General features: G+C 39.4%; 3 protein-coding genes across 3 annotated transcripts; 2 read left to right on the top strand and 1 right to left on the bottom strand.

Annotated features, from left to right (window-relative positions):
- Positions 1-37: 37 nt before the first annotated feature.
- Positions 38-1595, bottom strand: cnfn (cornifelin). The gene is made up of 4 exons (XM_056381763.1): positions 1435-1595; positions 1038-1163; positions 818-954; positions 38-679 (listed from the first exon to the last, which is right to left on the bottom strand). Exons 2-4 carry the CDS (start codon positions 1159-1161, stop codon positions 590-592), a joined length of 351 nt encoding a protein of 116 aa, XP_056237738.1. The 5' UTR covers positions 1162-1163; positions 1435-1595; the 3' UTR covers positions 38-589.
- A 3555-nt stretch (positions 1596-5150) lies between these two features.
- Positions 5151-7403, top strand: cxcr3.2 (chemokine (C-X-C motif) receptor 3, tandem duplicate 2). Its single transcript, XM_056379701.1, has 2 exons — positions 5151-5286; positions 5682-7403. The coding sequence occupies exons 1-2, from the start codon at positions 5251-5253 to the stop codon at positions 6771-6773; spliced, it is 1128 nt and encodes a 375-aa protein (XP_056235676.1). The 5' UTR covers positions 5151-5250; the 3' UTR covers positions 6774-7403.
- Positions 7404-8499: 1096 nt separating this feature from the next.
- Positions 8500-12846, top strand: LOC130172892 (C-X-C chemokine receptor type 3-like). The gene is made up of 3 exons (XM_056381860.1): positions 8500-9287; positions 9974-10323; positions 11019-12846. Exons 2-3 carry the CDS (start codon positions 9982-9984, stop codon positions 11784-11786), a joined length of 1110 nt encoding a protein of 369 aa, XP_056237835.1. The 5' UTR covers positions 8500-9287; positions 9974-9981; the 3' UTR covers positions 11787-12846.
- The last annotated feature ends 1229 nt before the right edge of the window (positions 12847-14075 follow it).

Genomic DNA, 14075 nt, shown 5'->3' with positions numbered 1-14075 from the left:
ATGTCAAAGAAAAAAAAAAAAAGCCTAAATGCCAGCATGATAATTCTACAAGGTTTTATTGAAACACTTTCGCTTGAATATACTCTGTAATTAAACATACATAAAATATTTGTTTTATACATTTGTTTTATAGAAAGTCATTGTTTCTGTAAATCTCAGCATTTCCTTCTTCGTGCGTTCCAAGTTGGTTGCATAAAGACAATTTCAACACAGTGAGTCGCTGTTTAACTTATAATGAAAGACAATAGTTGAGTGTAAAAGTTTAGGCCTGTTGAAATACTGAATTATTTCTCTGTTGTCTTTTCTTCCATCTCTGTGATTCTTTGAATGCCTGCCCACATCTCTGCCTTTTTAAATATGTATATTATAGATATAATATAAAATGTTATATAAGTATAGGATAATAAAGTGATTATCTGGCTGTTATTCTTACACTGTAAACCTTGTTCTACTGTACATGTTTTGACTATACCGTGCTTAATTATGGTTATGCCAATATATCAAATTGCAATTTCAAATACAGAAATGGTGTCCAGACCAAGAAATGTAAATATCCACATGTGCGCTCTCCTTGCAATTTGACCTCTTCTTATCCTCTCATCTTCTGCTCCCGTGCCATCTGACACAGTCCACACAGAGGCAGGCAGGCCATGACAACCCAGTCATCACACACTGAGCCCTGGGGAAAGCACAGGCAGAGTAAACAATCCTCATTATCTTGTTTGTGGTAAAATCATTTTACTGACAGGAACTGGGTCTGCATCTCATGCATCCTATTTTCAGTACAATTTTTTTTTGTTGTCTTTAGCACACTTACTTCAATGTGGTATCTGCTGCGAATACTTGTCCTTAGAGCAATCATGGCACCAGGAAGGAAGGGCAGGCAGCAGCTGTCTCCGTTGTCCTGAGCCACCTTACAGCCCAGGATACATGGGACAAATGTTGCGCAAAGACCTGGAGGTGAGAGACATGTTGTCATGTTGGGATTCATTTCGCAGTGTTGGTTAATTTTTGCCTGTGTACCTAAAATCACACACAGATGCCACAGTCTTCACAGCAATCGCACACATTTGAACTCCAGTCTGATGATCCAGAGGACACATTGTACTGTGTTCCTGACATCTGCGGCTGTGAGTTGATCACATTTGACTGGAACGTCATTGCTGAAATTAGAAGAAAAGGAATTTGAGGAAAAGTGAAAATTCAAAATGCCACACATCAAAACCATGACCAAAAAAATATCCTGCTCCATGTCTTGCGCAATTGAGGCTTCTGCAGGTTTTTTTTTTTTCACTAATAGTCCATCATAAACCAGAGAGGGAGAAATTAAATTCATAGAATCTTTTATTGCAATTAATTGCTATGAAAATAAAGTCTTCCATGCCGGACTGGACAGCTTTAGTTTGGAGGAATCACTGCTTCACAAAATCTCACCTGATCTCTCCCCTTAAGATTTGTGCGGTCTGACATTGTTGATGATCACGGGCTAAATCCACAAACAGGAGGGAGAGGGCATGGCCACAGCTCTTATACCTGATGTGAAATCAGTAATACTTCTCAGCCCTGTTCCTGTTCTGATATGACAGCGCAAACAATGACCATTTGAGCTGGTGCAAACACCTTGTGAAGACAAAACTCAAATGTTTAGTTTTGGGGCGTATTACGTCTTTCAAAAGGGTGCACTTTACATGACGTGGTTTTTATCAGCACACAGTAATTGAGGAACAAAGTGGGCACATAGTGCATATTTGTTTTTTTATCAATTTATAAACTAGGTTTTGCCTAAGTGCAGGTGTGGTATGTGTACACACTGTGGGCCCAGCTCTTTGAATGGGAGCTGTGACCATCAAGCACAAATATGATTTGACAGTAAAAAAAGGTCTGTGCTGCAATACATCTTTTTGTCAGTGCATATGTGTATTTGTATGGTATGCCCAGATGTATACATGAGTCGACAGAAAACACAGAGAAAAACAATATTAAAATAGTATAAAAATGATTAAAGTAAAATAAAAATACCAATGACAAGTTTTATTTTGTCAACAATATAAACATGATATAACTGCACATACACACAAAACTAAAAACAGATATCCAACACCAAATAACACTTTTTCAGCAACACAAGATGTACATAAATCTTAAATTAAATTAAATTAAATTAAATTAAATTAAACGCCAGTCCAGTTAACTGGTCCCTTAAACATTCATAAAACTTACCATGCTACTGAACGTGATCTTCATGTTCTGTCTGGCCTTCTTAAACAGCTTAAAAAACATACACTTTGATACTCAAAGACTTTTCCTGATTTTATTCCATTCCTGAATTTAATATAAAATTGATGTCATGATTCAGATGTACTTCTGTTTGGGGTTTCAGAGATGAATGAATACAATGGATTTTCATAACCTCTTTATACGTGACTGGTGTTGACAATACTTTTTACGCAGGACTACCCTCCTAGATTTCCGATTTATTGTTTATTTATTGACCCCAAACATAAATGTATGTGGATAATATACATTTCTTTGACTGTGAATTACTTTTTTAGAAGCAAATGGTATGTATTTGTTTATGGATAGCCTATAAAACATATTTAACATGAAATCTTTCCTTACAACAATGCTTTATTGCCATTTCTGTATTTGGTATCCAGCTCAGTTCGTGGAAGAAGGAAGGGTTGCCACTTCAATACTTTTCTACATACTGGGTTTTAATAAGGTTTGTAGACAAGAAAATAAAAATGTATACTTATAATTAGTTTATTTTTTCAAACAGCAGTGCAGCTTGTGAGACGCAATGTCAAAGTAAAGAAAATGTCAGCAAAACATAAGGATGAACTCTAATAGCAGCATTAAACCATTAGGTAAATGGGCTCTTTCTTGTGCATATATATATATATATATATATATATATATATGATCAGCACTTGGTTGTATCATGGACATTATTGGATCTCATATTTAAGAATTTTTCTCTTTTTTTTTTTTTTTCTTTTTTTTGACTAGCACAGATTTATTGAAATGTGGCCTTAAATCATGATCCCACAAAGAAATCTGAACAGAAGGTATCATTAACAAAACTCAGATTACACCTGCCAACACAAGACAGGACATATAACAGTGAGCTGTTGTTATGCTCTGTCTAATTTCACATCCCTCTCAAAGAACAGCTTGCAGTTTATATCTCAAATGTACTCACGTGCATTTTTCAAATGTTCTCACAGTGCTCAGGTGTTGTATCCGGGCTTGGTCTAGATCCAAAAAACTGCAAATCCCAAAAAAAAGACATAAAACAAGATTATTTTTTTTGTATCTGTTTTCCTCAGTTGACTAAAACAAAAACAACTTTTGAAAACAACCTCTGAACACAACAACATGTCATTATGGCTGCTGATAAGAAGTGAAATGTCACACAGGTTTACCATAACTTACAGATTTAGAACTGGTAAATTGTCTAGGTTGATGAGGTTGAGGTTGTTTAGAAATACTGTCTCCACTACACGCTTTGTCAACCATCTTTATCACATTTTCAAACTTCCAAATATCAAAATGAGAATCAGTCTCAAAAATCCAGTAATGTCATCAAAGCATCAAAGACGGACACAATTGTTTTTTCTTTATAGGCACTTTGGCTCTCAGGAGAGCAATGCTCGTCACCAGTCCCACCTGTACCAGATTACTTGCAGAAATAACTTCAGCAATATGTTTTTATTTCACTATTCATCATATAAAACAAGTCCATTATGGCAGAGGAAAGAACAACATCAGTGATGTTGCACAATCATATAATTTACCAGAAGACTGGACGGTCAAAACAGAAAGAACCGCAAGTGTATTCAGTTCCTCTCACATTTTCACACTTTTTTTTTTTTTTTTTTTTTAAGAAATATAGTATAGTTATACTGAGAAACATTTATCTCTCTTTAACATTTATTCTCTACATCTCATCTCCCTCTGGTTTGTGGTGGTAGCAAAAAAGGGCCTTTGTAACTCATGTCTGCACTTTATCTCTCAACCAGCATTTGAGTCTTGTTTGTCATCAGCCTATAGAGACGCATAGTCTCATGAACAGAATAATTTCAATTTAATTTCCTTTAAATCTTCACCTAAACCCTCTCCTTGAAGTGAAAAAATAAGTTGTCATGTGGACAGAAAATCTGTTTCAGTGGAGATCTCCTGCATTGAAATCTTGCACTCCTTCATGCAGAAAAGTGTGAAATCTTCATCACATTATTTTTTACTTGTTCAAGTTGCTTTACAGAGTGTGATAAAGATTTAAATGTATGTAATTTTACAGTTAGTCCAAAACATCCCTAATACTATATATGCTTTAAGATAATGTTACTGTTTGCCCCCAAGTTTATTTGTATTTAACCACCTGTTGCTCTGTAATCAACTGTAGCGTTCTGACCCGCAAAACTCCTTAGTTTGCATCCTGTCTCAGAGGGTAAGTAAATGTTGTCAACCTTAATAAATTAATTTGTTTTCATTGAGGAAAAAATTACTGCAATAAGATAGTTCTAGTTTCCACTTTGTTTAAAGTTAAAAGTGTTGCAATTAAAAATAATCAAAACCAGAAAGTACTTTGAAATCTTTGAAATTGTGTCTTAAACAGCTTTATTAGTATTAGTAAAGTATTTTGACAATCTGAGCTTTGTAATATTCATGACAAACAAATAATACTGCTGAAAGGTCATCACCAAGTTACTATGATATAATGTAATGCTCAACATCAAAAAACAAGCTGAATATAAAGAAAAACAGTGGAGAATCTGAAATTCCTGTCAACCAAGCAATTTCACTTCTCCTCCATTTGTGGAGGATTGCTTTTTGGAATCAGTTTCTGTTGATTGTAGATTTAATTCCCACAAACTTTGTTCCCTTTATTTAAGCATTTAATTTGTTAAAATAACATACATTGGATGTGCTTGTCGGTGCACAACCCAGACAACAGAATATTTTTCCACATAGGGTGCACCAGTCATGAACTGAAGGAGCTGCCTGCAGCCAAGTTTTAAAACATATGTCATAATTTCCTTGAGACAGTCATCAATTCCAACTACAGCTATGTTTGCATCTGTCTAAAATGTGTGAGGATTCAGTTCCTGAAACCGTGACTTCTTCTTTCTGCAGTCTGAAAAATAGACAGAAAAAAAGGATGTTTAGCAAATGTGTTTATGAGTACATTGTGCTCTCTGATTCTTGGAGGGTCTCAGGAGTTGTGCTGCCTCCTTGTTTGCCACAAATATGGATCAAGTCACACCAACCCAAGATGATTACTGGGTGAGTGATTATTTCTATAATATAATAGGCTATGTGCATCATTATTGATTAGGAGACAGTGTTGTCTGAGACATTTCTATAAGCTGTTATCTGTAAAATGAGCAAGCAAACTGCCATTGCAGAGAACATATTGCTCTAGATATTCTTAGATTATAGTTCGTAGTTGATTAAGTATCTAACACATCTGTTAGTTTTCCTTTTTGATTAGTTCTAATATGAAAATGTGAATCTTTTGACATTCATGCCAAAAGCAGCCCTGAATAAGGCTCAAGAAAATTAAGTAACTTAATAAATTGTTTGTGAAATGGTGAGACAGGTGGAATCCCTTCAATGAACTAAGCTTTTCTTGAATAACCCATGTCCTATAAGTATCTGACAGTGTCACTCTCTTGCAGGACATGAATGATTATGAAGAAAATTACACCTCGTCCCTTGAAACAAGCAGGACTCATGCAGCCCCATGCTTACAGGAAGACATCTACGCGTTTGCACAGAAGTACTCCCCTGTTGTTTACAGTCTGGTGTTCCTCCTGGCTGTTGTGGGCAACGTGCTGGTCCTATGTGTGATTCACCGCTACCGAAACTCTCAGAGTGGTGGCGCCTGTTCCTTCTCTCTGACAGACACCTTCCTTCTTCACCTGGCCATTTCAGACCTCCTGCTGGCCGTCACCCTGCCCCTGTTTGCGGTGCAGTGGGCTCACCAGTGGGTGTTCGGTTTGGCTGCTTGTAAGGTCTCCGGTGCCCTCTTCTCCCTGAACCGCTACAGTGGCATCCTCTTCTTGGCCTGCATCAGCTTTGACCGATACCTGGCCATCGTTCACGCTGTCAGCTCTGGCTGGAAGCGCAACACATGCCATGCCCAAATTGCATGCGCCTTCATCTGGGTGGCCTGCCTGGGCCTGAGTGGGGTGGATATTACCTTCAAACAGGTAGTAGTTGGCGACCACAAGCTGCTCCTGTGTCAGGTGTGGTTCACTGAGAACTCCACACAGTGGCAGGTGGGGCTGCAGCTGGTTAGTGTGATTCTGGGTTTTGGGCTCCCTCTGTTGATCATGCTCTACTGCTACATCCGCATCTTCAGGTCTCTATGCAATGCCACTCGCCGCCAGAAGCGCAAGTCTCTCCGCCTCATCATCTCCCTGGTTTCTGTGTTTGTCGTCTGCTGGGCACCGTACAACTGCTTCCAGCTGGTAGATATTCTGCACAGGTTGGGCACAGTGACTGGAGGTTGCCAGTTTGGCCGTGTTGTGGACATTGGGACTCTGATCACTGAAAGTTTGGGGCTGTCGCACTGTGCCCTGAACCCTCTGCTGTATGGCTTTGTTGGGGTGAAGTTCAGGAGGGAGCTGGTAAGAATGTGTAAGGGGCTGCTGGGACAGAGAGGCTTGCTGGGGATGGAGGGATGGAGGCAGAGGAGGCCTAGAAGAACCACGGGCTCCTTCAGTTCTGCAGAAAGTGAAAACACCTCCTATTCTGTCATGGTGTGACACTGGTTAGAGAGACAAGAAGAAAGATATGTGGTTTTGAGTGAGAGGATGGGTTTGGACTAAATTAAGAGAAAGAATATATGTACAGTTTGATTTAGACTGTTAAAAATGTCCTCCTCCTCATCTAGATTTCTGTGATGTATTTCTTCCAATGGTGCCTTTGCCATCTGGTTATGGTGCAGCTTACAACACTTTGTTCTGTTGTTGTTTCTCTCTTTTTTTAAAAAATACTGTAGTAATATTTTGAAGTGAGGGTGGGGCACAGAGTAAAACAGAACTCCCCACCCCACATGATGATGCTATCCAAGTCCAAATCCTGTGAAACATATTGATTTCTTCATAATTGTAGAAACCCTTGTTCAGCACTTAAAACGTAACCTGTGACGTCAGTAGTCATGTCTCAAATCCTTACACTCATTTTACTCATTTTGTGTTCTGTTTTTCTGCTGGTAGTTATACAACTCTTTTTTCAGCTGTGTGCTTCGTAAAATGACTCTGTGCCACAAAAGAAGAAGTGAGAAATGACTGTTTTTGAGTTTTGTATGTGCCATTAAAACCCAACATCTTTGTAAGGTACAAAGGTGTTTTTAATAAATGTTTTTGAATAAAAACAAAGCGTCATATACAGTATATTATACATCAACATGTGTGATGATGGGACAGTATGTCTTGGAGAGCATTGTGCATCTGGTTCTGAGACACATCGACAGAGAAGAAGTTCACGTTATTTGCTCACAGAACAAATGTTACATTTTAATGTGAGATTATTGACCACAGCAAGTGTATTCAGATCATATACTTAAGTAAAAGCAGTGATACTGCCATGTTAAAAAAAAAAAAACACTTATTAGTAAATGATACCCCCTACGACTGACATTTATATGACATAACTAGCATACATATTTACAGTTATAGCTGGTGGAGGTGGAGCTAGTTTACAAACATATACAGTTTTAGGTCAGTGGTTCCCAGCCTAGAGTTTAGATCCCCCAAAGGATCACAACATAAATCCCAAAGGTCATAATGGGAGAAAAAAAACGAAAAAAACGAAGTGATACACAAATTTGTGTTACATTTTCTTTTCTCTAATCATCGACCTTAATTTTTATTTTTTTTTTATTTTGCATGTGTGTGTGAATATAGGCTATTGGAAAATCTGACCTCATTGGGCATCAAACTGTTATCTAAATTGAACTACCTGACATGTCTCTTTGGTGGAAACTGCACAACTAACAACTCATATACATCTGAAACATGATGAGAGGCTCCAAATACACACTGCTTTTTTTATAAGGTATCACATGTCAAAAAGACGGTGAACCAATAATCTTTAACATTGCTATGTATTTTGTAAGCCTATTATTTATTAGTGTGTTTAGCATGTTAATTTTAATGCAAAATGAATCTCAAATTTTGAGAGATTGCTCTCAACGCTCAAGTAGCCTTTAATCTATCTTTTCTTCTGAAAGGTAATAGAATAGAATTAAAGTAGCCTGGCTTAAAATGGAAATGCTTGGAGTAAAAATAGTAGGCCTACTTACTTACTTACTACCTTTTTTGAGCTTTCTGTATAACTGAGTGAGTCAGACCAGAATCCCCTCACTGTCCACTGTGTAAACAAATCTATTGTACACTTTGGAGACACAAGCACAACAGCTCCACCTAGTGGAAAGCGGCTCTTTGTGCGCCGCATTGTTTGCTTTGTGTCCAGCGCTCCGTGGTTGTGTCAAGTCAGGCAAAGCCAGAACGCGGAAGTTGGGAAACTTGGCCTTCAAAATTACGCACCTGTTTTCCACCCTAATAATTTTGGCCATGGAGACTGTACCATTTTTTTCATACTCCGTGCTTTTCAATGCACACTAAAGAGGCCTGTAAATTTGTCAGCCTCTTCCTTTAAAATGTCTACATGCAGGCGCTGTAGTGAATTTGATTAAGGGTTTTATTTTGAAAAGCAATTGATGATGACTCGGTTTCTCGTGTGAGTTGGGAGATTTGGCAGAAGTTGCAGCATGCGAGAAAGGTGACGGTTGGCAAATCAAAAGTCCAGTGGGAAAGCAATAGAAGTGCACGTTCCCATGTACGTGTAATACCAGTAGCCTAACAGATACACCCGGTATCGGTATGTCCGCGCAGCGCGTCCGTGTTGCAGCTACTAAAACTTCCAGCCGTTGAGCGTCGCCAGCTCTTGCAGTTTCCGCCACAGTTTTTCTTTTTTTCATCCTCAGGTCATTTAAATATTCGGCGTTTGACCTTTGGTATCAGTTTAATGGTGATTCCTTGTGTCCCGTGTTTGCGCGCAGACACGCAGAAAGCGTCTGGAGTTGACGGGCACCGGACAGAGGCAAGAGCTCCTCCGCCCTCCCTCCAAAAAAGAGCGACGGTAGTTCAGCACAACGTGTTGACCGCGGTGTGACGGGGGTACGTGCAGGTTGCTGTGTTTGTTCCTTTTTTTTTTTTATCATCATCATCGATTCACAGACCAGTTGTCCTCTGACTCTAACTCAGCCTTTTATGGTAAGTGAGATAATATATTTGCAAATTTATCACCGTCTGATTTTTCGTGTTATAAATATTCTGTCTTTGATAATAAAGGCTACATTAACTTCGTGCACATTTTAGTTGTAGCAGTTATTGCCATACTAATAATAAAGCGAAGCCTTTCTGTTTCTGTTTCCTTTTTGGTCTCTGTTTAGAAACTGCTGCTTGCGGTAGCCTGTACCCTAATGCATATTTATCTACGCAAATCTCTTATCTTAGCACATAAGAGCATTTCTCGTTTCGTGGCGCAGTCCTGCACTTGTACTTCAGTAACAGTAAAGAAAGTTGCGAAAAGTTAAACCGCCTCTGTGCGTAAAAATAGGTTTTTTTAAGTTTGAAGTGTGTGTGTGTGTGTGTGTGTGTGTGTCAGCGTCAGCCTGACCAAGGGAAACTGTTTTCGGTTAAAACCCACTCCATTATTGCCTCATCCTGTGATATCACTCCAGCATGTGAGTTACGTGTGACTCTGTTTATAAAGCTTGAGCCGGACTTCCCAAGGGTGATTTTAAAGAATTTATTTCAGCTGATGATACAGAGAGAGAGAGAGAGAGAGAGAGAGAGAGAGACAGAGAGGAGTGAATAAGCTCATATTTTTGACAGCTGGCCTCAGAGACACTGCAGTATTTTTGATTTCTCTGTGTTTAACCTTTTTGTCTCCACAGTAAAGGACATGGAAGTAATACTTGATGGATTTCTTAACCAGAGCACTACCTATGATTACACTGACTATGAGACAAAAGACGACTTAGAACCTAAAGGCAGTGAGGCGGTGTGGATCCCGGCTCTGTACTCCGTGGTGCTGGTTGTGGGTCTGCTGGGGAATGTGCTGCTCCTGGCTGCTCTGGCACTGAAGAAGCTATCTTGGAGTACATCAGATACCTTTGTCCTCCACCTGGGTGTCGCAGACATCCTGCTGCTGCTGACACTGCCCCTCTGGGCTGTTCAGGCTGGTCAAAGTTATGGGTGGCCCTTTGGGGATGCCCTCTGCAAGATCAGTGGAGCTGTTTTTAATGTAAGTACCATGTGGTGTGTGTGGATCACACAGGGAGTGAAAGTGAAAGAGAAATAGTTTCAGTGAAGCCGTGAGAAAGTTTGTGTTTGGCTGAAGGCCATTATTTCTTGCTTAATGAAGACTCTTGGCAGAAAAGGTTCATTGTCATTAATACTGTTTTTGAGAAAGTGTACTCCCCTATTGACATCCGCATTCCAGGAATTTCAGCATTTCTGGGAAAAGGCGAGAGGAGTAGGAAAGAAGTGAAAGCTTTGATAGAGATGGCTGGGTTGTTTCTGTGTTACACTAAATCAAAGTAACACTGCCACTATAAACGGGTATTGACCATAACTGTGATATTTAAAAACTGAGATATTGAGATCGTGGTAATAATACATATATATTAATATCGTGATGGCAGATGTTATGCCTTGTGGATCTTTTGTTTCTGGTCAACTTTTTACTTTCCCATTAAGTGTTATTGTTGTTTTAATACAGTATAGTACAGTTATAGTTATTTGAATCTAATTAATTTAACAAACAAAAAGTTAAAGATGAATTTGACTCAAAGCATTATTATAATTTTTTTAATGTAGTTTCTTCAGATTTCACAATAATATTGTTATCGTGAATTCTTTTGGCCACAATAATTGTTTAGTGAGAGTATTGTGAAAGCCCTAGATCAGAGTTTTAAGTTTTCTATTTCTTTTTCTCAGATCAACTTCTACTGTGGAATCTATCTGCTGGTTTGCATCTGTCTAGATTGCTGCCAGTTCATCACCAACACTACCCCGCTGTTCTTCCTCAAGAAACCTGTGTTAGGTCATCTCAGCTGCCTGTTGGTCTGGGTCATCTCCCTGCTCCTCTCCATCCCTGATTTGATTTTTCTAATGGCAGAGGAAGATGCAATGTGTGTTCCCAAGTACCCTCAGTCAGAAACTAACTGGAAGCGGTTGTCACGCCTGCTCCACCACACACTGGGTTTCCTGCTGCCCACAGCCACCCTGATCATCTGCTGCTCCTGTGCCCTGCGTCGGCTGCAGTGCAGATCAGAAAGCCTCCAGAAGCAGAGGGCAATCATGGTCATCCTGCCCTTGGTGGTGGTCTTCTTTCTCTGCTGGATGCCATACAACATCACACTCATTGTGGACACCTACCTGAACAGCTCTAAGAAGCCACACGATGGTTCATCTGGAAACCCTGAAGGTTCTCTGAATACAGCTCTGATGGTCACAACTGGTCTGGGTTGTGTTCATTCCTGCCTCAGGCCTCTGCTCTATCTCGGCCTGTGTGGAAACTTTAGGAAACGGTCCCTGGCCATGCTGAGATGTGCTGCAAATGAATCTATAAGCTCGCTATGGGAGCTGGGTGTGGGAAAGGAAGTCCTGCCTGACCAGAGTCATGAGGGAGAGCTGAAACAGATGACAAGTGTGGAGGATCAGCAGGTGCAGTCAACACAGTGCTGTGACTCAAAAATCATCTGAACAATGGATTTTTTGTCATGGATTCAAGGAGTGGGGGACTATATTCTGTGCAATGATGAGTAACAGATATTTATTAAAGAAAAAAAACTCTTACATTGCACTTTAATGTGAAGGCTTCAGAGTCACATCATGGTGACCCATGGCAACATGGTACTGTAGCTTGTCATCCTAAATCATGAGTTTTTTAATTCAATTTTGGATATATTTTTTTACTGTGTATTATTATGTGTATTATTATTTTGATAATAAGCAAACTGTTAGATCATATACTTCATGAAGAAACTGTTGTGTCAGTGAAAAGTTTCCAGATGTTAAACAATCATCATATAACTAATGCCATAATCAGTGATATAATAAGGAATATAAGCTCTTATCCTTGCCAGTTTTATTGTGTGCTTGTATTTAACAGTCCTACACAGTTTATAACTTTATTTCTGAAAACATATCATAAACTGTTTCACTTTTCATTGTCCTTGTTATCTTGTGCTTATCTAAAAGCAGTACAGACTGTGTGGATTCCACAATTGCACAGTGACAGTGTGGATTTCTATTAACGGGCATAATGCTGTGAGGGAATTTCCCACGGCAAATCCCACAGCTTTTTTTTCTTTTTGGACTTCACTGTTACAACATGGACGTGTGTGGTCTTTGGGACACTGGATGACAAAAACAGATTGTGATGTCATCAGTCAGGTGACAGAGCAAGACAGAGGCGGAAGAGAAAGAAGCGCTCTCTGCTGGGGCTGCGGCCTGCTCATAGCTCTCTGCGTACACTCATCTGAAGATTTGTCTGTTGCATGGAGAGAGAACTGTGGCATGCATTGTGTGTCGGGACAGCTGACTAAAGGGAAAAAAAGAATGTAGCTGGAGGGAAGAAGAGGATTTAGAGAAGAAAAAAATCTTATTTTAAAGATCTTGACACATGCTGTGCTCTGCGGTTTTACCACCACACTGCTGTGTTATAGCCCGCCAGACAAGCCTGATTTTTGGGCTCAAGGCCAAATAATAATGTTAACACTTACAAATATGACCTGAAATAAAGTTGTACTTTCACCATTGAGTATTCTGATAGAAACTCAGATGTACAGTCATTTCTCACTTGAAATGAAACTGTGTCACTTCCTGCAGTCCATGTGTTTTCCTTCCTCTTTTTCTGTTATGTGAGTGGTGTCGAAGTTCATCTAGAGCTGAAGCCTTGTGAAGAGTGTATTCTGATCTGAAAAATGCTGCTTGACTGTAACAGCAGTAACATGTCACATTTATGCAATACTGGTTATAAGTACTCTTTGAGTATTGCATCAGATTGAAGTGTCATTTCCTGTTTCCGCTAAAGCTTATCTGTTCACTAAGACAAGCGGCTGATCAGGACTTAACAAACCTTAAGATAAACCTTGTTTTACACACGACAGATTCATCCCTCCCAAAATAATCAAGGCACAATGCTTCATTAAAGTACGAAAATTAAAAAAAAAAAAATTCAGGATCATGACTAGACGCATGTTGACCACATACCACACAAAGCTTGATGTGTATGAACAGGCCTGAAGCCAAAAAACTGTGGAACAGTAAACAAACCTGTCACTTGCTTTGCTCTCAGCCGCAGTGACTGAAACCGGTAGGGCCTCTCGACTGCGATGTTTAACCTGTACATACACTGATTGTTGCCAGGATGTTTCTTACACCACCACCACCACCACCACCACCAACCTGCTGTAGTCAGATATTGTATTTGCCTCGCTTGCAAATAATGAGTAAGACATGCTGCAAGGAAAAGGTGTGATGGCACATAGTGGTTTTTATAATCATCATGCAAGTTGGTTGAAATATAGACATTTGCCACAAGCCTCGAGTCTTTCTCTGCGCTCCTTGCTCATCGATTTCTTGTCTCATTTCTGCTTAAACCACGTGTGCAGATGAGGATGTGTGGCTCCTTTGTGTGACTTTGTTTCGATTTCCTGTGTCAAAGATGTAAGATATTTCCAGTGAAACCACCACATTTTGGTTAGCAGCTTTCTTGTCAATACGTGTGCTAACCTAACCTTGACTTTTTCATAGAAAGTTCCATACGCATAATATATTACCATTCTCACACAGTCTAACTTCTTTGAGTTGGGAGGTTTTTCTCTTGTTGTGACGCACTTTGTGAAGTTTGCTATAAATATATATATTAAATTTACTTGTTTAACTTTGTTCTGCAAACCTATCTATCCTCTATCTGCCATCAACAGCCATTACCTGTATACAGTGTAGGCCTACTTCTGTAACCATGCTCCTAGCTTTATAGAAACA

This window comes from Seriola aureovittata, chromosome 7 (genome assembly GCF_021018895.1).
Source record: "Seriola aureovittata isolate HTS-2021-v1 ecotype China chromosome 7, ASM2101889v1, whole genome shotgun sequence".
NCBI classification, from domain to species: Eukaryota; Metazoa; Chordata; class Actinopteri; order Carangiformes; family Carangidae; genus Seriola; species Seriola aureovittata.
The sequence above is the reverse complement of the archived record's forward strand: the minus strand, read 5'-3'. Positions and strand labels throughout refer to the sequence as shown.

Coding starts and splice junctions, on each gene's coding strand:
- cnfn (XM_056381763.1), bottom strand. CDS start 1,161: ATGACGTTCCAGTCAAATGTGATCAACTCACAGCCGCAGATGTCAGGA. Junction 955..1,037: donor CTGTGAAGACTGTGGCATCT/GTGTGTGATTTT, acceptor TCTCACCTCCAG/GTCTTTGCGCAACATTTGTC. Junction 680..817: donor GCAGCAGATACCACATTGAA/GTAAGTGTGCTA, acceptor TGCTTTCCCCAG/GGCTCAGTGTGTGATGACTG.
- LOC130172892 (XM_056381860.1), top strand. CDS start 9,982: ATGGAAGTAATACTTGATGGATTTCTTAACCAGAGCACTACCTATGAT. Junction 10,324..11,018: donor TCAGTGGAGCTGTTTTTAAT/GTAAGTACCATG, acceptor TCTTTTTCTCAG/ATCAACTTCTACTGTGGAAT.
- cxcr3.2 (XM_056379701.1), top strand. CDS start 5,251: ATGGATCAAGTCACACCAACCCAAGATGATTACTGG. Junction 5,287..5,681: donor CAACCCAAGATGATTACTGG/GTGAGTGATTAT, acceptor ACTCTCTTGCAG/GACATGAATGATTATGAAGA.